Below are 21179 nucleotides of genomic sequence, written 5' to 3' on the forward strand. Positions count from 1 at the left end.
GTGAGCTGAGATCGCACCACTGCACTCCAGCCTGGCGACAGAGCAAGACTCTGTCTCAAAAAAAGAAGGCTCCAAACCCTTCAGCTTCTGGGGAGGAGGAGCTAGGACATGGGCAGCCAAGAACAAGGACAATTGGTCATATTGGGAATGGGTAGCAGGAGTATGAAAAAGGCCATATCAAAACAAATGTGCCTTCTTTTCCTTTGTTCACACAATTAGAGTTAAAAGATCTTAAGGATATGGTGTCTGTGAGAAAAAGGGCTAGGAAGCTATTGGCATACTTTTAGTGAAAGCCTTGGGCTAGAGACAAAAAGACAGTCTTTGTTGTTTCCATGATAGAACACCAGAACTAAGGATTCCACACAGGGGTTTGGGTCTGAAACTTCCTTGTATACCTACTTAAAGCAATATGTGGTGATTTTTTTTCACAGAGAAAAAAACTTTCTGGATAATTATGACCATAGTTGGTTGAGTACTTAATGTCCTGTTCCTTGCCTGTCTCCTTCTGCCAGTTATGTTAGGCAACTAAGGAAAATATTAATGTGGAAAGATTTCTAAAAACTGAAACCCAGACACCCATCTCTGCCAAGGGTTTTCCAGGGAGTCATTTCCAGGAATGACAAGGTGAGGCAAAAAAACACTTTATGACTAGTTGGCCCTTTGAGTCTGTTCCAGTTATCTATTCCTACAAAACAGCCATTCCCAAATCAATGACTTAAAACAAGAAACATTCTTTTTTTTTTTTTTTTTTTGAGACAGAGTTTCACTCTTGTTGCCCAGGCTGGAGTGCAATGGCACAATCTCAGCTCACCACAACCTCTGCCTCCCGGCTTCAAGCGATTCTCCTGCCTCGGCCTCCCAAGTAGCTGGGATTACAGGCATGCACCACGACGCCTGGCTAATTTTTTTGTATTTTTAGTAGTGACGGGGTTTCTCCATGTTGGTCAGGCTAGTCTTGAACTCCCGACCTCAGGTCATCCACCTGCCTCGGCCTCACAAAGTGCTGAGATTACAGGCATAAGCCACCAAGCCCTGCCTTTTGTTGTTGTTGTTGTTGAGATGGAGTCTTGCTCTGTCGCCTGGGCTGGAGTGCAGTGGCACGATCTCAGCTCACTGCAACCTCTGCCTCCCAGGTTCAAGCGATTCTCCTGCCTCAGCCTCCTGGGTAGCTGGGATTACAGGCACTCGCCACCTAATTTTTGTATTTTTAGTAGAGATGGGGTTTCACCATGTTGGCCAGGCTGGTCTCAAACTCCTGACCTCAAGTGATCCGCCCGCCTCAGCCTCCCAAAGTGCTGGGATTACAGGCGTGAGCCACGGCGTCCAGCCAAAACAAGAAACATTTATTTTGCCTATTACCTGAAAATTGGGCTGGGCTCAGTGGGGACAGCTAATCTTCATCCCACATGGCATCAGCTGGGGCAGCTCAGCTGAGGGCTGGAGGATCCATATCCAAGAAGGCTCATTCACATGGCCGACAGAGGATAATTTTTTTCCTCTTGTGAGTGTCAATACTTAATTTTGGTGTAGAGACGGGAAGCTGGAAAATACACTATTTAAATTTTTCTTGGCTCTCCCTAACATTGTGGAAACCCTCTTTCCCTAAAGACCATGGGGTTTACCATGAGTTGCTTAGGTTTCTTTTTATAGCATGATGGCTAAATGTTGCTCTTCAAGAGTAAACATTCCAGGAGATGGGGAGTAGAAACTGCCAGTTTTTAAAACCTGGGTTTAGAAATTGCCACAGCAACTCTTCTTTCACCATATTCTTTCAGTCAACCACACACAGAGCCCAGATTCAAGGAGAGGGTACATAGGCCCTACTTCTCAAGAGGAGTGTCAGGAATTTTGGTGCCATGTTTTAAAGTTGCTACAGGGTCCAAAAGCCCTCTGTGGAACCTTAGATTTAGTAAGCTGAGATGGATCTTATAGAGCTTAGAGAAAACTCTCTTGTATAATCAAGGCAGGCCTAGATGACCTTCCCTCTCTTAGACTCCTCCCTGGCAAGCTAGACCAGATCAACAGGAACACTCAAAAAGAGAAATAAGCCAAGGAAGTTAGGATCTCCAAGTAGCTTTGGGCCTATTTTATCACACTGGCAGTCACATGGAGCCAAGCCGAGTACATGGAATTAATAAAAGACACAATACTACACTGATGCTTGAAAATTCAATCCTATTGCTTGTCCACAGTGAAAGGTCTACCACTTAGCATCTTGATCCTAATTTGTCTCCAAGGAATCCATTTTGTCTTAGCCATATATTAGTGCTCCTTGGAGGTGGCAGAGAAGCATTGAATTACACCTAGGGGTAAGCCACCAGATATGCAATAATAGTATGCCCCAATAAATATATATAGAATAAATGGATGTCACCCAGTAAAGGGGCATTTCCTAACTATATCCATAGATTGAATCTATAGGCTAAATAAATTTGATTAATATCTATTAAATGTCTACTATGGTGGCTCACGCCTGTAATCCCAACACTTTGGGAGGCCAAGATGGGTGGATCACCTGAGCTCAGGAGTTCGAGACCAGCCTGGCCAACATGATGAAACCCCATCTCTACTAAAATACAAATTAGCTGGGCATTGTGGCAGGTGCCTATAATCCCAGCTGCTCAGGAGGCTGAGGCAGGAGAATCACTTGAACCTGGGAGGCGGAGTTGCAGTGAGCCGAGATCACACCATTGCACTCCAGCCTGGGCGACAGAGCGAGACTCCGTCTCAAAAAAAAAAAAAAAATGTCTACTATGTGCCAGGCATTTTTTGGATAATATTCCAACTTTTAAAATAAATCTATCAGAATACCTGTAAAGATTTCTGTGCTGTCTTTTTGTTTGTTTTTTTGAGACATACTTTCACTCTTGTTGCCCAGGCTGGAGTATAATGCGCAATCTCAGCTCACTGCAACCTCCACCTCCTGGGTTCAAGCAATTCTCCTGCCTCAGCCTCCTGAGTAGCTGGGATTACAGGCATGCGCCACCACGCCCAGCTGATTTTGCATTTTTAGTAGAGACAGGGTTTTGCCATGTTGGTCAGGCTGGTCTTGAACTCCTGATCTCAGGTGATCTGCCCTCCTCGGCCTCACAAAGTGCTGGGATTACAGGTGTGAGCCATCGCACCTGGCCTCAGATATCTTCTAATTGCTAGATTGTGGGGAGGTCCAGTGTGTCCCAGGGGAGAGTTGGAGGACACTGCAAGTGCTTAGGGAAGTAGCCATATGCCAACTCATATGTAAATGTTTCAATATTTTTGTTGTTTCTTTATTTTTGAAACGAGGTCTAACTCTGTTGCCCAGGCTAGAGTGTAGTGGCGCATCACAGCTCACTTTAGCCTCGACCTCCTGAGTAGCTGGGACTACAGGTATGCACCACCATGCCTCGCTTATTTTTCTATTCTTTGTAGAGACAGGATTTTGCCATGTTACCCAGGCTGGTCTCAAACTCCTGGGCTCAAGTGATCCACCCAGCTCAGCCTCCTAAAGTGCTAGGATTGCAGGCGTCAGCCGCCGCGTCCCGCGTGTTTCAATATTTTAATCACCAATACAGCCTTTCCAGTTGGGTATTAGTTAAATATCAGCCTTGCCTTGCCTATGAAATTCTCATAATGCTGTGAAGTTAGTACTATCGTTTTACATAGAGCCAGGACCACAAGGCAATGCCAGGCGCGGTGGCTCACCACATGCCTGTAATCCCAGCACTTTGGGAGGCTGAGGCAGGTGGATCACCTGAGGTCGGGAGTTTGAGACCAGCCTGACCAACTTGGAGAAACCCTGTCTCTACTAAAAATACAAAATTAGCCGGGTGTGGTGGCGAGCACCTGTAATCCCAGCGACTCAGGAGGCTAAGGCAGGAGAATCGCCTGAACCTGGGATATGGAGGTTGCGGTGAGCCAAGATCGTGCCATGACACTTTAGCCTGGGCAACAAGAGTGGAACTCCGTCTCAAAAAAAAAAAAATCAACAACAAAAAAACCCCACAAGGCAATAGATGACAAAGTCAAATTCAAATTCAGCGTGTATGACTTTAAAATGTGCATTTCTATACAACACTGACTCCATGAAAAGTTCCATACTCATAAAAATCCTGTCAAAATATGTTATGTTACAGACCAGAAGACTGATCTCAGAAAGATGTATAGCAAGAGCTATCCTTAAAACCCACCCTTACCCATAGATGTTTATCATTGAGTACATTAGGTCTTTTCATATACATTCAGTACCTGCATACTATTCCCAGGGTATATCTATGTTCCTAGCACCCTTTGTAGGGGATTAGGAAATAAGCTTTGTCACCATTCATCAATCCTATTTATCATAATTGCCTCTTAGAGATAGATATCTGTTCCCATACTTTCATTTTCCCAGCCTTGACTACTCCCCTTTGCTGCCTATGTTATATTCATGTTTCAGAATTCAGCTTGAGCCTGGGCAATCTAGTGAGACCCTGTCTTTAGAAAAAATTAGAAAAATTAGACAGATGTGATCCCAGCTACTCAGGAAGCTGAGGCAGGAGGATTGCTTGAGCCCAGGAGGTTGAGGCTGCAGTGAGCAGTGATCATGCCACTCCAGCGTGGATGACAGAGTGAGACCTTGTCTCAAAAAAAAAAAAAAAAGAAAAAAAGTTGGGCATGGTGGCTCATGTCTGTAATCCCAGCACTTTAGGAGGCCAAGGCAGGAGGATCACTTGAGCTCAGGTGTTCAAGACAAGCCTGGGCAAGATGGTGAGACCCCATCTCTTTTGAAAAATTGATTGATTGATTGAGACAGAATCTGGCTGTGTCACCCAGACTGGAGTATAGTGGCATGATCTCGGCTCACTGCAACCTCCGCCTCCTGGGTTCAAGCAATTCTCCTGCCTCAGCTTCCTAAGTAGCTGAGATTACAGGCACACGCCGTTGCACTCCAGCCTGGGCAACAAGAGCGAAACTCCGTCTCAAAAAAAAAAAAAAAACAAAAACAACAACCTCCCAAGACTGGGTTAGGTGTACCTCTTTTGTGCTTCTACCCTCCCCCATCACGTCCCTTGTTATTTCTGTTGTAGGCCTATGTTGTTATGGGTATCTCCACACTAGATTTAGAGCTCTATGAAGGAAAGGACTCTGTCTGATTACTCTTTGTACAGCATTGAACTAAGAGCATGACCGTGTGTTACTGTTACATGATTCACTCTCTTAAGCAAGCAGGTGCATGCTTTGTCTTCAGGCCTTCATAGCTGTCTATTATATTGTAATCTATTTCCTGGAGTGATGCTTAGTACATTGCATAACCTGATACTTAATAGAGTTTCTAAAATGAAGGTCCCTGCTACTCAGATTTGCTTGGTTATTGTTGTGAGGCTTTATCAAAGGACCTGTTCTCAAAGATTCTGAACATTAGTTCAGGGAAACATACTATTTTTTTTTTTTTTTTGGAGACACAGTCTCGCTCTGTCACCTAGGCTGGAATACAATGGCACAATCTCGGCTCACTGTAACCTCCGTCTCCCAGGTTCAAACAATTCTCCTGCCTCAGCCTCCCCAGTAGCTGGGGCTACAGGTCACGCCACCACACCCAGCTAATTTTTTGTGTTTTAGTAGAGACAGGGTTTCACCATGTTGGCCAGGCTGGTCCCAAACTCCTGACCTCAGGTGATCCGCCCACCTTGGCCTCCCAGTGCTGGGATTACAGGAGTGAGCCACCACGCCTGGGCCACATCACATCACTTTGGGAGGCCGAGGTGGGTGGATCACCTGAGGTCAGGAGTTTGAGACCAGCCTGGCCAACATGGTGAAACCCCATCTCTACTAAAAATACAAACATTAACTGGGAGTGGTGGTACACACCTGTAATCTCAGCCACTTGGGAGGCTGAGGCAGGAGAATCGCTTGAACCCGGGAGGTGGAGGTTGCAGTGAGATGAGATCATGCCACTGCACTCTAGCCTGGGTGACAGAGTGAGACTCCATCTCTGAGCCACCGCGCCCAGCCCATCTCAAAAAAAAAAAAATGTGATGTGACAAATCTGGCAGCAGACAATATGATGCTCTCCTGGGAGTGACTTTGTCAGCTGAGCTTAGCTTCATACTGCAGAACTGCAGGCAGACCAGTGAAGGGAGACTGACTGTCTTTAGCTGAATTTACAGCATCTTTGCTAACTTTACAAGCTTAGGTAGGTTGGTTATACCTGCAATTTCTTTGTCTGCAAAATCAGGATGATGGTACATTAGCTCAGTTTAGTAAATACTTTTAGAGAATTTACCAGTATGTGATATTTGATCATTGTATTCATTCCAAATAATCCAAACTTTAAAAAATAAGTAAAATAAGTCAACATGACTTGAGACATAAATTGTAATTGTTGCCTCTCCTAAGATTTTTAAGTGTCTAAAAGGAATTTGGCGTAAATTGACAGATTAGCAATCTTCTTTAAAAATATGTTTCTTAAGGCCGGGTGCAGTGGCTCACACCTGTAATCCCAGCACTCCTTGGGAGGCCAAGGCAGGTAGATCTCCTGAGCTCAGGAGTTTGAGACCACCTTGGGCAACATGGTGAAACCCCATCTCTACAAAAAATACAAAAATTAGCCTGGTGTGGTGGCACACGCCTGTAGTCCTAGCTACTTGGGGCGGAGAGGGAGCTGAAGTGGGAGGATCACTTGAGCCCAGGAGGTTGAAGCTGCAGTGAGCTGAGATCGTGCCACTGCACTCCCACCTGGGTGACAGAGAGAGACCCCATCTTTTTTTTAAAAAAAAGACATAAATAAAATAAAAATATGTGTCTTAAAAGCAAAGCTGTAGTTTTTAAAAATCAGTAGTACAATTTAGCTTAGAAGTGTAAATTGAGAAAGGGAAAGTTGGGTGTTTGGAGAAACTTAGTACAGTAATAAGTAACAGAACCAGGAAGAGGAGAAATAACAGATTCCAACTTCCCTGTTCCTGGTGATAACAATAGCTCTTTAATCCCCATAGCCAGTCTGTTAGCAGGCACCATCAGGGTTTATAGCACTGAACATTTACTTAGTCTAATCATAAAGACCATGTCATGTGGACAGGGACTGAAAAGGAATAAGGAAAAACAATTGATGTCTTTGGGTTGCTATAACAGAATACCATAAACAGGTAGCTTATAAACAGCAGAAATTTATTTTTCACAGCTCTCAAAGGTAGGAAGTTAGAGATCAAGGAGCTGGCAGATTTGGTATCTAGTGAGGGCCTGCTATCTTGGTTCATAAACAGCCATTTTCTCCGTGTGACTTCACAGGGCAGAAAGGAGCAAGGGAGCTCTCTGGAGGTTTCTTTTATAAGGTACTAATCCCATTCATGAAGGCTCTGCCATCATGACCTAATCACCTCCCAAAGGCTCCAGCTACTTACTATCATATTAGGGGTTAGGACTTCAACATACGAATTTTGTGGGGAACACAAATATTCCGTCTCCAGCAGTTAGAATATAGAATTCTGGATGAATTTTTCCTTTTACAATTTTTTTCTTGTTATAACATTGTTTATGCAACAAATTCATACTTTTAAAAAAATGACAAAATGGAAATGGTTATCTGTGAAGCAAACTAAAGAACTTGGAAATTTAAAAAATAAAACCAGTAGCTTTTCTCTGTAAGGGCCAAAAGTAATAGCAATTCCACAGTGTCTTGAAATGACACATAAATGGCCAGGTGCGGTGTGGCTCACGCCTGTAATCCCAGCACTTCGGGAGGCCGAGGTGGGTGGGTCACCTGAGGTCAGGAGTTTGAGACCAGCCTGACCAACATGGTGAAACCCCGTCTCTACTGAAAATACAAAAATTAACTGGGCATGGTGGTGGGTGCCTGTAATTCCACCTACTCAGGAGGCTGAGGCAGGAGAATTGCTTGAACCTGGGAGGCGAACGTTGCAATGAGCCGAGGTGGAGCCATTGCATTCCAGCCTGGGTGACAGAGCAAGACTCCATCTCAAAAAAAAAAAAAGAGAAAAAAAAAGAAATGACACGTAAATATATATAAACAGAGATCAAAGACTAGCATGGTATATCTTCAGTCTATTTAAACTGGCCTGTCATCTAACAATTATTCATATTTGCTTTGGGTAATTACTTCTTATTACACAGCCTATAAAATTGTGCCTTCCCTGTTCTATGCTTATCATGTCCTTTCAACTCCCCATACCAGCTAGCACTAAAGCTTAGTGTATAGTAGGTCCTTGGTATAGCATTTGTAGATTTTATTCCATTAAACTTAATTCTCTTTCTTTTGTTTGAGATGGAGTCTTGCTCTGTCGCCAGGCTGGAGTGCAGTGGCGCAATCTCGGCTTACTGCAACCTTGGCCTCCCAGGTTCAAGTGATTCTTTTGCCTCAGCCTCCCAAGTAGCTGGGACTACAGGCATGCGCCACCACGCCTGGCTAATTTTTTTTTTTTTTTTAAGACGGAGTCTCGCTCTGTCGCCCAGGCTGGACTGCAGTGGCGCGATCTTGGCTCACTGCACCCTCCCCTCCCGGGTTCAAGAGATTCTCCTGCCTCAGCCTCTCGAATAGCTGGGAGTACAGGCGTCTGCCACCATGCCTGGCTAATTTTTTTGTATATTTAGTGGAGACAGGGTTTCACCATGTTGGGCAGCCTGGTCTCAAACTCCTGACCTCAGGTGATCTGTGCACCTCGGCCTCCCAAAGTGCTGGGATTACAGATGTGAGCCACTGCACCCAGCCCTTATTCTCTTTCTAATTTAACAAATCAGTTCCCTTAATCTCTTTGAACACAGGGCAATGTGTTGCTCATTTATTAATAACGTCAATTGCCACTACACCTAGACTAATAATAATATATGGGTGGCCCCTTTAACTTTCACACTCATTATGCATTAACTCTTTTTTATGATAATGTACAATATGCAAATGAGGAAAATCAATCTCAGAGAAATTAAATGGCAGAATTGGGGTCAGATCCCCAAAGCTATTGATTATTGCATTATAATTCAAAAAAAAAAAAAGAAAACATCTGGAGAAATAAGCTCTTTAGTCACTTCCAAGCTCTCCTAAATATAATGCTGAATCATTCCTATCCTAAAATGAAGTCAATAATTACTTTTCATTTCAGTCAAAAAGTATTTATGCATAGTGTTAAATGTATATCCTGCTTAGAAGTCCAGTGGTAGGCCAGGCATGGTGGCTCACGCCTGTAATCCCAGCACTTTGGGAGGCCAAAGCAGGCGGATCACAAGGTCAGGAGTTTGAGACCAGCCTGGCTGAAATGGTGAAACCTTGTCTCTACTAAAAATTCAGAAATTAGCTGGGAGTGGTGTCGGGTGCCTATAATCCCAGCTACTTGGGAGGCTGAGGCAAGGAGAATTGCTTGAACCGAGATCATGCCACTGCACTCCAGCCTGGGAGACAGAGCGAAACTCCATAAAAAAAAGTCCAGTGTTAATAAAATGTTTAATTGAACTCTCATTGGTATTTGAGTTATTACTAAGCAAAAAGGAAGACATGCTATTTTAGTTGTTCAAAAGATTAGCACATGCCTCAGCTCTCACCTTGTACTTTCCTTTTTTCTTTGTAATAGACTCTTTAATATTTTTAATCCTAAGAATTTGCCTCAGTCAGGCACGGTGGCTCACACCTGTAATCCCAGCACTTTGGGAGGCCGAGGTGGGCGGATCACGAGGTCAGGAGATCGAGACCATCCTGGCTAACACGGTGAAACCCCGTCTCTACTAAAAATACAAAAAATTAGCCCGGCGTGGTGGGCGCCTCAGCTACTCGGGAGGCTGAGGCAGGAGACTGGCATGAACCCAGGAGGCGGAGCTTGCAGTGAGCCGAGATCGCGCCACTGCACTCCAGCCTGGGCGACAGAGCGAAACTCCGTTTCAAAAAAAAAATAAAAAATTAGCCGGGCGTGGTGGTGGGTGGTGGACGCCTGTAATACCAGCTAATTGGGAAGCTGAGACAGGAGAATCGCTTGAACTCAGGAGGCGAGGTTGCGGTGAGCCGAGATCGCGCCATCGCACTCCAGCCTGGGCGACGGAGTGAGATTCCACCTCAAAAAAAAAAAATTATGTCACTAAACAGATGGCTTCCTAGGAAAGAAACTGGAAGAAATCTAGAAGTTGAGGATAAGTGATCACAAAAAGGAAAAATTAAAAATGTACATTTTAGAATAAACATTAAAAAGTAAGAAACTGGAATAACTCTTTCTTGTCTTTTGTGCTTTCAGGTAAAGAGTTTGGAAACTGTTCTTCAGGTGTCCGCTTCCAGTCGCCGACCGATGATCATCTTATAGAGCACTTCCGGCTTCATCTGCCACTCGCTCCTCAGTCTACCTAGCTGGGCTTTCCATTGCGCTTGCGGAAAGCCTACCCCGCCCCGGAACTTAACCGTTGACGAAATGAAAGTTTTAAATCCTCGGATCCTTGATCCTGGAGCGCCGGTGGCGCCGCAGTTCTCCAAGAAGACTTGGGATTGGTCGAGCGCGGAACCAGTGCGGGGCGCTGATTGGTTGGCACACCAATACGTAACGGCGACCTTGCGCGGCTCTCTAGCACCACCCCCGCCCCCTGACTGGCGGGGTTTCTGACCAGTCAGCAGGCGTGGCGCGGCCTTCAGTTTCGCGAGCTTGTGTTTGCCGCCTCAGTTCCCGCGACCCCAACGTCCCAGAGGCGGGGCCGGAGTCGGCGGTGGCGCGGCGGTGGCCCTCCCTGGAGCCGGCTCCCGCTCCTACCCTGCAAACAGACCTCAGCTCCGCGGAAGTTGCGGTAAGTGGAGCTTTGTGCTCCTGGTTCCCCCTTGAGAGGCGGCAGCGTGGCCCTGGGAAGGTTGGTGGGTAACATTCAAAACCCTGTAGTGGGTTCCGCCCTCCAGGAGCCTGGAGCAGATGACGAGAAGGGGAGCTAGTGGGAGAAATTAAGCAGTCCATGAAATCCTTGGGTATCATCTGAGCTAAGGTATGTGAAAGAGGTTTGCAGTCGATAACGTGCCATTTAAAGTTGTTTTTACGGTGGGAATTTCTTGAGGACTGAAACCTTGAATGCTCGCTCTTGCATTCCTCACAATTTCTGGCTCACACTCTGCTACGTAGTGAGGGATCAGTTAATGTTTGAAGTTCATGGACTACTGGAAGTAAAGTGTAAACAGCAAAGTGCGAGAATGCTATGCGTGTGAGTACAGACAGTATAGTACCATCGCCACGGTGTCTGGGAGAAGGTTTCACAGAGGAAGTGACATTCGAGTTGGATTGTGAGGGATGGCGGGGGTTTACTAGGGCATTCCAAGTTAAGGGAGGCATCCTGTGCAGATATTGAAACCGGGGCACTGCAAGTAGTTCAGTTTGACTGGAATGTAGGATGAGTGGATGGGGGGGTTAAGGTTGGAATAATAGAGTGGGGCTGGATTGTGAAGATCCTTTATTCTGTATGTAAAGAAGAGCCATCGGCTTTTTTATAAAAAATTTATTTTTATGTTTATTTTTGAGACGCAGTTTCACTCTTTGGCCCAGGCTGGAGTGAAGTGGCGTGATCTCGGCTCACTGCAACCTCCGTCCCCCGGGTTCAAGCGATTCTCCTGCCTCAGCCTCCCTAGTAGCTGGGATTACAGGCAAACGCCACCACGCTCGGCTGATTTTTGTATTTTTAGTAGAGACGGGGTTTCACCATGTTGGCCGGGCTGGTCTGGAACTCCTGACTTCAGGTGATCCACCCGCCTCGGCCTCCCAAAATGCTGGGATTACAGGCGTGAGCCACCGCCCCTGACATGAGCCATTGACTTTTAAAGCAGGAGAATAATTTGATCAGATTTATATGGAAACACTCTTCTAGCAGCATTATGGGGACTTTTCCGTAAGTCTGGTGAGTTGATGAAGTTAGCAACTAAGGTGGTGGGTATGGAAAGATAATTTATATGGAAGAAGGGGTGAGGATGATTTGAACGTTTCTATTGTACACGATGATGACTTTACCTGAGAATATGTTTTGCTAGGTATAGATGTTGTGTGGTTTTAGTTTTATTACCTTTAGTGGCTTGTACAACACTGACAGAATGAAACTACCTTATGTATATTGTTTTAAAATAAGAAATCAACATTATCCATCTTTTCACCCAAATGAATAAAGGAATAAAACACAAATAGCGCATTTTAAGACACTTCTGTTTAATGAAGAAAAAACCGGCACTTTTTATACTTTGTAGAGTTACAGTTATCCATGTGAATACTGTTATCCATGACAACCAAGTACTAAGGAAGGGTTTTAGGATTTAAAGCCTGCATTCTGTGGAAGCTGCATTAAACCTTTTAAGTCCAGACATTTCTAAGAAGGACTGTTTAGTCACCTTTTTTTTTTTTTTTGAGACGGAGTCTCGCTCTGTCGCCCAGGCTGGAGGGCAGTGACGAAATCTCCACTCACTGCAAGCTCCGCCTCCCGGGTTCACTACAGGTGCCCGCCACCACACCCCACTAATTTTTTGTATTTTTAGTAGAGATGGGGTTTCATCGTGTTAGCCAGGATGGTCTCGATCTCCTGACCTCGTGATCCACCCACCTCGGCCTCCCAAAGTGCTGGGATTACAGGCGTGAGCTACCGTGTCCGGCCTAGTCAATTTTATTAGAAGCACATTTTTCTCTGTCTTGAACAAGGTATAAGAGCATTTTCAATAGGATTTTCAGCCTCTGACTTTATCTAAAAAGTCTCTTCTAAATAATCTCTGTACCTGGATTAATAATCCTTTTCTCCTTTATCTTGCTTCACACAGAGTGAGACAGAGGCTCATTCTCTTGTCCAGGCTGGAGTGCAGTGGGATGATCTCAGCTCACTGCAACCTCGCCTCCCAGGTTCAAGCAATTCTCCTGTCCTAGCCTTCTGACTAGCTGGGATTACAGGTGTGCACCACCATGCTCAGCTAATTTTTGTATTTTTAGTAGAGACGGGGTTTCACCATGTTGACCAGGCTGGTCTCGAACTCCTCACCTCAGGTGATCCACCCACCTCGGCCTCCCAAAGTGGTGGGATTACAGAATGAGCTCCCACACCTGGCCTTAGACAGTTTCTTTTTCCTAGAATTGATACAGAATGTGCAGGACCTAAGGAACTCTAAGGCTTGAAAGAATATAGGACATACTGAACTCTAAAGAAAGGACTACGAGGTCTGTGTTTTGCTTCAATAATACTTAGATGGAACTGTCCAGTGGGCAGTTAGAAATATGGATTTGAAACATCTGGGCATGGTGGCTCATGCCTGTAATCCCAGCACTTTTTGAGGCTAAGGTGGATGGATGCTTTAGTCCAAGAGTTCGAGACCAGCCTGGGCAACATGATGAAACCCCATCTCTACAAAAAATCCAAAAAAATTAGCCGGGTGCAGTGGTGAATGCCTGTGGTCCCAGCTATTCAGGAGGCTGAGGTGGGAGGATCACCTGAGCTCAGGTAGTGGAGGTTGCAGTGAGCTGAGATTGTACCACTGTACTACTTCAGCCTGGGCTACAGAGTGAGACCCTGTCTCAAAAAAAAAAAAAAAAGAAAAGAAAATGGATTTGAAACTCAGAAGAGAGGTGGAGCTAAAGGTTTGCTATAGATAAGTAGGTGTAGAAGCAATGGGAGTGGAGGAGAGTACCCAGAGAGAGCATGTGGAGTTAAAAAAGAATACTGGGCTGGGCATGGTGGCTCACACCTGTAATCCCAGCACTTTGGGAGGCCAAGGTGGGCGGATCACGAGGTCAAGAGATTGAGACCATCCTGGCCAACATGGTGAAACCCCGTCTCTACTAAAAATACAAAAATTAGCTGGGCATGGTGGTGCGCACCTGTAGTCTCAGCTACTCAGGAGGCTGAGGCAGGAGAATCGCTTGAATCCAGGAGGCGGAGGTTGCAGTGAGCTGAGATCGCACCGCTGCACTCCAGCCTAGCGACAGAACAAGACTCCATCTCAAAAAAAAAGAACACTGATTTTTCACTGACAAAAGTCAGTTTGTGGGAATGCATGCAGTACTGTTTTTTTTCCAATGAAGATTCTTTAATGACTTCATTATAGGCCCCAAATAAATATCTAGCCCAAATCATTTTTTTCTGCTGCTTCATGGTTTTATGAGGGTTGTAAGGCTTTTGGTCAAAATCTCATGCATTTGATACTACCTGCCTTACCGAGCTCACTAAGTTGTTACAAAGGTTTTGGGGCAGAATCTGAGCTTTCCTTAAGGGATAGATATATTGGTAGATTTTGCTGCCTAGAATAAATATTAACAGTAATTTATTGGCAGAATGACTCTAACATATGAAAATGATTGGCAGAATTTACAAGCATTTAATCTTATTAATCTATAGTCACACTTCATATAAGTAATCTAATTTTGCCTGTAATTTTAATATGTGGTTAAATCATATTTTTCTTCTTTGTTTTTATCATTCATTAGTAATATTCTCTTTAATTCTTTAGGATACTGAGGATTTGGAATTAAAGAAATCATTCACCAGACATCATGGAGCCTATATATCCTTTTGCACGGCCCCAGATGAATACCAGGTATAGAAGTATATTTACAAATATTTGTCTTACAGCTGTTCACGTAACTTGGGAAGGTAGGTTGGAAGAGAAAAAAGAATATAATCTTTAGAATCAGGAAATTCTGGGTTCATATCCTAGCTCTACCACTTGTTAGGTGGGTGACCTTGATCATGTTAATTAACTAAGCCTCAGTTCTTCATCTGTAAAATGAGGATGGTAATCTCTGTCTCACAGAAGATTATTGTGTAGGGTTGAATAAGATTACTAAACTAAAGGGTCTAGTACGTAATAGGCGCTCAGTAAATACTAGTTCCGTCCCTCCTTCAATTATTTTCGTAATATAGATCTTTATTGATGGGAAATAGTACCTGAACTTAGGAGGCTAAAAATTACATCGGTGTTTGTTTACTTTTTAGACAAGTGGGAAAGTGGTTGGGTTCCTTCCCTCTTACAAATACTGATTCCTTGATGGGAATAATTTCACATTAGGTATACCAAGTTTCCTCAGATGTTCCTAAGCCTTTGTCAAGTGAAGTAGGAGCTTGCCACCTGTCTTCCATTTTTCTCAGTCTGTTACTATGGGGACTGGGCAAATCAGCTTGTATTGTTTGGCTCTTTGGATCATTTGTTGCTCTTTTTTCCCCTAGGGAACAACAGTTAATGCTGACATGTTAATTTTTTTTTCTTCCAAACTAGAATTGCATTCATGGGTCGCCTTTATTCTCTGTAATGTCTTTCTTTGTGCCAGATGTTCTTGATGAAGATAGTGGGAAACATGACCCAAGGAGGCTATCATATTCCTTTTGCTTTAATTTTGGCCCTTGTGTTCTACCCCCCTGCCATCTCTTATTTGAAAATTTGTCGGTGGGCAAGGTGGCTCATGCCTGTAATCCTAGCACTTTGGGAGGCTAAGGTGGGCAGATCGGTTGAGCTCAGGAGTTCAAAATCAGCCTGGGCAACATGGGGAAGCCCCATGTTGACAGAAAAATTTTGTCTTCTATTCTTAGAAGGGTACAGTTGTGTAACAAGTTCAGTGTATTCTGTTTTTAATTTAAAAAATTTAAATTTTTGTGGGTACATGGTGTATGTATTTATGGGGTATATGACATATTTTTATAAGGCATGCAATGTGTAATAATCACATATGGGAAATAGAGTATCCATCCCCTTAAGCATTTATCTTTTGTGTTAGAGACAATCCAACTGTACACTTTTAATTATTATTATTATTATTTTTTTTTGGAGACAGAGTCTCACTTTGTCACTCATGCTGGAGGGCAGTGGCGCCATCTCGGCTCACTGCAATCTCTGCTTCCTGGGTTCAAGTGATTCTCGTGTCTCAGCCACTCGAGTAGCTGGGATTACAGGCGTGCGCCACCATGCCCAGCTAACTTGTATTTTTAGTAGAGACGGGGTTTCACCATGTTGGCCAGGCTGGTCTTGAAATCCTGACCTCAAGTGATCTGCCCACCTCAGCCTCCCAAAGTGCTAGGATTATAGGTGTGAGCCACTGTGCCCAGCCTAATTATTTTTAAATGTTATTATTTATTACTTTTAAGTTGTTATTGACTATAGTCACCCTGCTGTGCTATCAAATAATAGGTCTTAATCATTCTTTCTGGTTTTTTTTTTTTTTTTTAAACCCATTAACTGTCTACCTCTCACCCAACCCCTACTACTCTTCCCAGCCTCTGGTAACCATCCTTCTACTCTCTGTGTCCATGAGTTCCATTGTTTTGATTTTTAGATCCCACAAATAAGCGAAAACATGCGAAGTTTGTATTTCTGTTCCTGGCTTATTTCACTTAACATGGTGATCTCCAGTTCTAACCATGTTGTTGCAAATGACAGGAATTTATTCTTTTTTCCATTGTCTTTTTCTTTTTTCTTTTTTTTGTTTTTTGAGACAGTATCGGGGGACCTGCCCCGATAATCACGTAGGTTCTTTTCTGTTTTCCTAAGCGTCGGCTGCATTGAGAAATAAAAGGACAGAGTACAACAGAGAGAAATTTTAAAGCTGGGCTTCCGGGGGAAACATCACACGTTGGTAGGATCCATGATGCCCCACAAGCCACAAAAACCAGCAACTTTTTATTACGGAGTTTCAAAAGGGGAGGGAGTGTGCGAATAGGTGTGGGTGACAGACATCAAGTATGTAACAGGGTAATAGAATATCACAAGGCAAGTGGAGGCAGGGTGAGATCACAGGACCACAGGACTGAGGCGAAATTAAAATTGCTAATGAAGTTTTGGGCACCACTGTCATTGATAACATCTTATCAGGAGACAGGGTTTTCAGATCAACCGGTCTGACTACAATTTATTACGTGGGAATTTCCTCTTCCTAATAAGCCTGGGAGCGCTATGGGAGACTGGAGTTTATTTCACCTCTGCAATCTCGGCCATAAGAGGCAGGTATGCCCCGGGGGGGCCAGTTCAGAGACCTACCCCTAGGTGCGCATTTTCTTTCTCAGGGACATTCCATGCTGAGAAAAAAGAATTCAGTGATATTTCTCCCATTTGCTTTTGAAAGAAGAGAAATATGGCTCTGTTCTGCCCGGCTCACCGGCGGTCAGAGTTTAAGGTTATCTCTCTTATTCCCTGAACAATTGCTGTTATCCTCTTCTTTTTTCGGGTGCCCACATTTCATATTGCTCAAACACACATGCTGTACAATTTGTGTAGTTAACGCAATTATTACAGGGTCCTGAGATGATATACATCCTTCTCGGCTGACAGGATTAAGAGATTAAAGCAAAGACAGGCATAGGAAATCACAAGGGTATTGATTGGGGAAGTGATAAGTGTCCGTGAAATCTTTACAATTTATGTTTAGAGATTGCAGTAAAGACAGGCATAAGAAATTACAAAAGTATTAATTTGGGGAACTAATAAATGTCCATAAAATCTTCACAATCCACGTTCTTCAGTCATGGCTTCGGCCGGTCCCTCCGTTTGGGGTCCCTGACTTCCCGCAACAAGACAGAGTCTCACTCTGTCACTCAGGCTGGAGTGCAGTGGTGTGGTCTCAGCTCACTGCAACCTCAACTGATTCAAGCAATTCTCATGCCTCAGCCTCCTGAGTAACTGGGATTACAGGTGTGTGCCACCATGTCCAGCTAATTTTTTTTTTTTTTTTGAGGTGGAGTTTTGCTCTTGTCACCCAAGCTGTAGTGGGGTGGCGTGATCTTGGCTCACTGAAACCTCTTCCACCTGGGTTCAAGTGATTCTCATGCCTCAGCCTCCCAACTAGCTGGGACCAGAGGTGCGTGGCACCACACCTGGCTAATTTTGTATTTTTAGTGGAGACGGGATTTCACCATGTTGGCCAGGCTGGTCTCGAACTCCTGGCCTCAAGTGATCCACCCGCCTTGGCCTCCCAAAGTGCTGACATAGGTGTGAGCCACCAGGCCTGGCCCCATTAGTGGTCTTTTTCTTATTGTGGTTTTCTCGTGTTATACACTCATGTAAAATGAAAAGTTTTTGTTGGTACCCTATATGATTTAATATCAAAACCTTGCTTTACACTGCCCCTGACATCTTTGTCGAGGAATTATTTATAATTAATTATGTCCTTTTGACGCTTCAATAATTAAACTTGTGCTGTATTTTGGTATTCCAGAATACCAAATTTGGAAACACTGGAAAATAATTAAGAATTTATTAAGTTTTTTTGCTTTTCATAACTGTTGGGTATTATCTAACAATTATCTGGAAATCAGTTCAGAAAGACAGATTTTAGGCCAGGAGCCATGGCTCATGCCTATAATCCCAGTGCTTTGGGAGGCCAAGGTGGGTGGGAAGATTGCTTAAAACCATGAGTTCAAGACCAGCCTGGGGAACATAGCAGGACCCTGTGTCTACAAAAAATACAGAAGTAAGCCTCACGTGGTGGTGCACATTTGTGGTCTTAGCTGCTTGAGAGGCTCCCTTGAGCCCAGGAGTTTAAGGCTGCAGTGAGGTATGATTGAGCCCCTGCATTCCAGCTTGGGCAACAGAGCAAGGCCCTGCTCTTTAAAAAAAAAAAAAAAAAAAGGAAAGAAAAGAAAGATTTTAGTTTAAATTTAAATGTAAATGTATGATTTATACTCATTTTTCTGTTACTGAAAAGGGATTTTGTAGGATTGTCTTGTTCTTTTTTAAAAGCTTGTGTATACATAAATTTACATATGCATAGATAAAAAAGGACAAATAAGCCAAATTTTGAGCGCCTATTCTCCTGGTAGTAGAGTTACAAGTGAATTTTCTTTTTTAAAAAATATTTTTTGGGCTGGGCGCGGTGGCTTACGCCTGTAATCCCAGCACTTTGGGAGGCTGAGGCGGGTGGATCATGAGGTCAGGAGTTTGAGACCAGCTTGGCCAACATGGTGAAACCACGTCTCTACTAAAGATACAAAAAATTACCTGCGTGTGGTGGCAGGCGCCTGTAATCCTAGCTACTCGGGAGGCTGAGGTGGGAGGATCACTTGAACCCAGAGGCGGAGGTTGCAGTGAGCTGAGATCACGCCATTGCACTCCAGCCTGGGCAACAGGGTAAGACTCCGTCTGAAAAAAAAAAAAAAAAGGCCGGGCGTGGTGGCTCACGCCTGTAATCCCAGCACTTTGGGAGGCTGAGGCGGGCTGATCATGAGGTCAGGAGATCAAGACCATCCTGACTAACGGTGAAACCCTGTCTCTACTAAAAATACAAAAAATTAGCCAGGCATGGTGGTATGCGCCTGTAGTCCCAGCTACTTGGGAGGCTGAGGCTGGAGAATCGCTTCAGCCTGGAAGGCGGAGGTTGCAGTAAGCTGAGATTGCACCACAGCACTCCAGCCTGGGCGACAGAGTGAGAATCCATCTCAAAAAATAAAAAAGTATTTTTTGGCCAGGCACAGTGGCTAATGCCTGTAATCCTAGCACTTTGGGAGGCCGAGGCAGGTAGATGACTTGAGGTCAGGAGTTCAAGACCAGCTTGGCCCACATGGCGAAACCCCGTCTCTACTAAAAATACAAAAAGTAGCCGGGTGTGGTGGTGCACTCCTATAATCTCAGCTACTCAGGAAGCTCAGGCAGGGGAATTGCTTGAACTCAGGAGGCAGAGGTTGCAGTGAGCTGAGATCACGCCACTGCACTCCAGCCTGGGTGATGGAGTGAGACTTTGTCTCAAAAAATATATATATTTATAAACTCTTTGAAAATTACAAAAGTAGTCTGAAAATACCATCACCTTAAAGATAGTTAGTTGTTTCCTACCAAATGTCTACCAAGTTTGCTATTCCTTGTGCTTTAATTTTACATTGTTTTTTCAAAAGGTTTCCTTCAAGCAGGATGGTACCTTTCCACTTTCCTCCATCAAAATGTGCACTTTGGAACCCAACGCCAACTGGAGATTTCATCTACTCACATCTCAGTTACTACAGGTATAACGTGTTTCTTTTTTTCAAATCAAGCCAGTATAAACAAGAGTAATACAAATATGTATAAGGCAAAGTTGATTACTATGACCAATTATTCATTTTTCTTTACTTTTCTTTTAGAAGCTCCCCTCAGGCAAAATTTTCCTTCTGCTGCTTCTTAACATCTGTTCCTTGTACTTTTGAGAGATAATCTTATTTTCCCAGTTTTCTGCAAATTCTGCATATTGTAGGAATTCAAAAGAGGTGAAATATAATAAAAACTGAAAGTGTTTTTTATTATGTCAGCATGGTGTCTTTGTGGAACATTGAGAAGCTTGAACCAATTTTTGAGTGGATCAGATTAGAAGGAATATAAAATCTTGTAGTTACATCTAGGACCTTGACAGACAAGAAAGTTTAGGTGTAAAGTAATAGAAAATAGATCTATTGAGGTTTTGTACATAAGAGTTACTTGTTAAAAGTAGTATTCTAAGAAGGATAGATTATGGCGGGGAGAGCCTTGAGTCAGCCTAGCTTCAAGATGCTTTTCTGTAATCACACAGGTGTATATTGTAATGGTTTAAGGTGCTATAACTGGGCTGGGTGCGGTGGCTGACACCTGTAACCCCAGCACTTTGGGAGGTTGAGGCAGGAGGATTGCTTGAAGTCAGGAGTTTGAAACCAGCCTGGGCAACAAAGTGAGACCTTGTCTCAATAAAAAATTAAAATAAAAAGTAAAAAAAAAAAAAACAAAAGGACAAAAAAACGGTGCAATAACTGGAGCAGACTGCCTAGGGAATCAAATCCTGATTCTAGTACTTATTTATGCAACCTCAGTAAAGTAGCCAAGGATCAGTTTCCTTATTTATAAAATGACTATAATAATACCAGTTTCACAGTTCTCTTGTAGGGGTTAAATAAGAGTCTGTAAAGCAATTGTCACAGTGCCTGGAATAGAAAGTATTTGATAAATGGCATCTGTTATACATTATAAGGACTTAGAGCAATGTAGCAGTATTCAGATCAAGAGGAAAGAATGAAACAAGGTGTTTTGAATAAATAATTTGTAGTATTTGATGATTGACTGAATAGAGGAACTGAAGGAAAGATACAAGTCAGAAAGTATTCAGGTTCAACACTAGTTGGCAGAGAAGGGTGGTACCATTGACAAAAATAGGGAGAGTCTTATGGAAGTTCAACTAAATAATGGTTAGTCCTGTTTTTATTTTTTTTATTGTTGTCTTTCTGTACATTTTGAGTAGTTTCCTTTGTTTTTCAAGTCTGCTTAGTTTCTCTTTAGCTGTGCTTAGCTGCCATCTAACCTGTTCATTTAAGTTTGGTTG

At 43.6% G+C, this 21179-nt stretch overlaps 1 protein-coding gene across 6 annotated transcripts in view; it reads left to right on the forward strand.

Moving 5' to 3' along the window:
• STIL (STIL centriolar assembly protein) overlaps window positions 1-21179 on the forward strand; it is a 78035-nt gene that overhangs the window by 2878 nt on the left and 53978 nt on the right. For 3 of the 6 annotated variants that reach the window (XM_063698985.1, XM_055348222.2, XM_055348225.2), the window contains exons 1-3: window positions 10163-10722; window positions 14390-14476; window positions 19753-19860. In XM_063698985.1, coding sequence (XP_063555055.1) covers window positions 14433-14476; window positions 19753-19860 — 152 coding nt within the window. In that variant the 5' untranslated portion in view covers window positions 10163-10722; window positions 14390-14432. Of the gene's footprint in view, window positions 1-9773; window positions 10723-10757; window positions 10912-14389; window positions 14477-19752; window positions 19861-21179 lie in introns of those variants that run through there. The other 3 variants (XM_031004168.3, XM_031004179.3, XM_055348216.2) reach the window with 3 other exon arrangements.

The sequence above is a fragment of the Gorilla gorilla genome, chromosome 1 (genome assembly GCF_029281585.2).
Source record: "Gorilla gorilla gorilla isolate KB3781 chromosome 1, NHGRI_mGorGor1-v2.1_pri, whole genome shotgun sequence".
In the NCBI taxonomy this organism is placed as follows: Eukaryota; Metazoa; Chordata; class Mammalia; order Primates; family Hominidae; genus Gorilla; species Gorilla gorilla.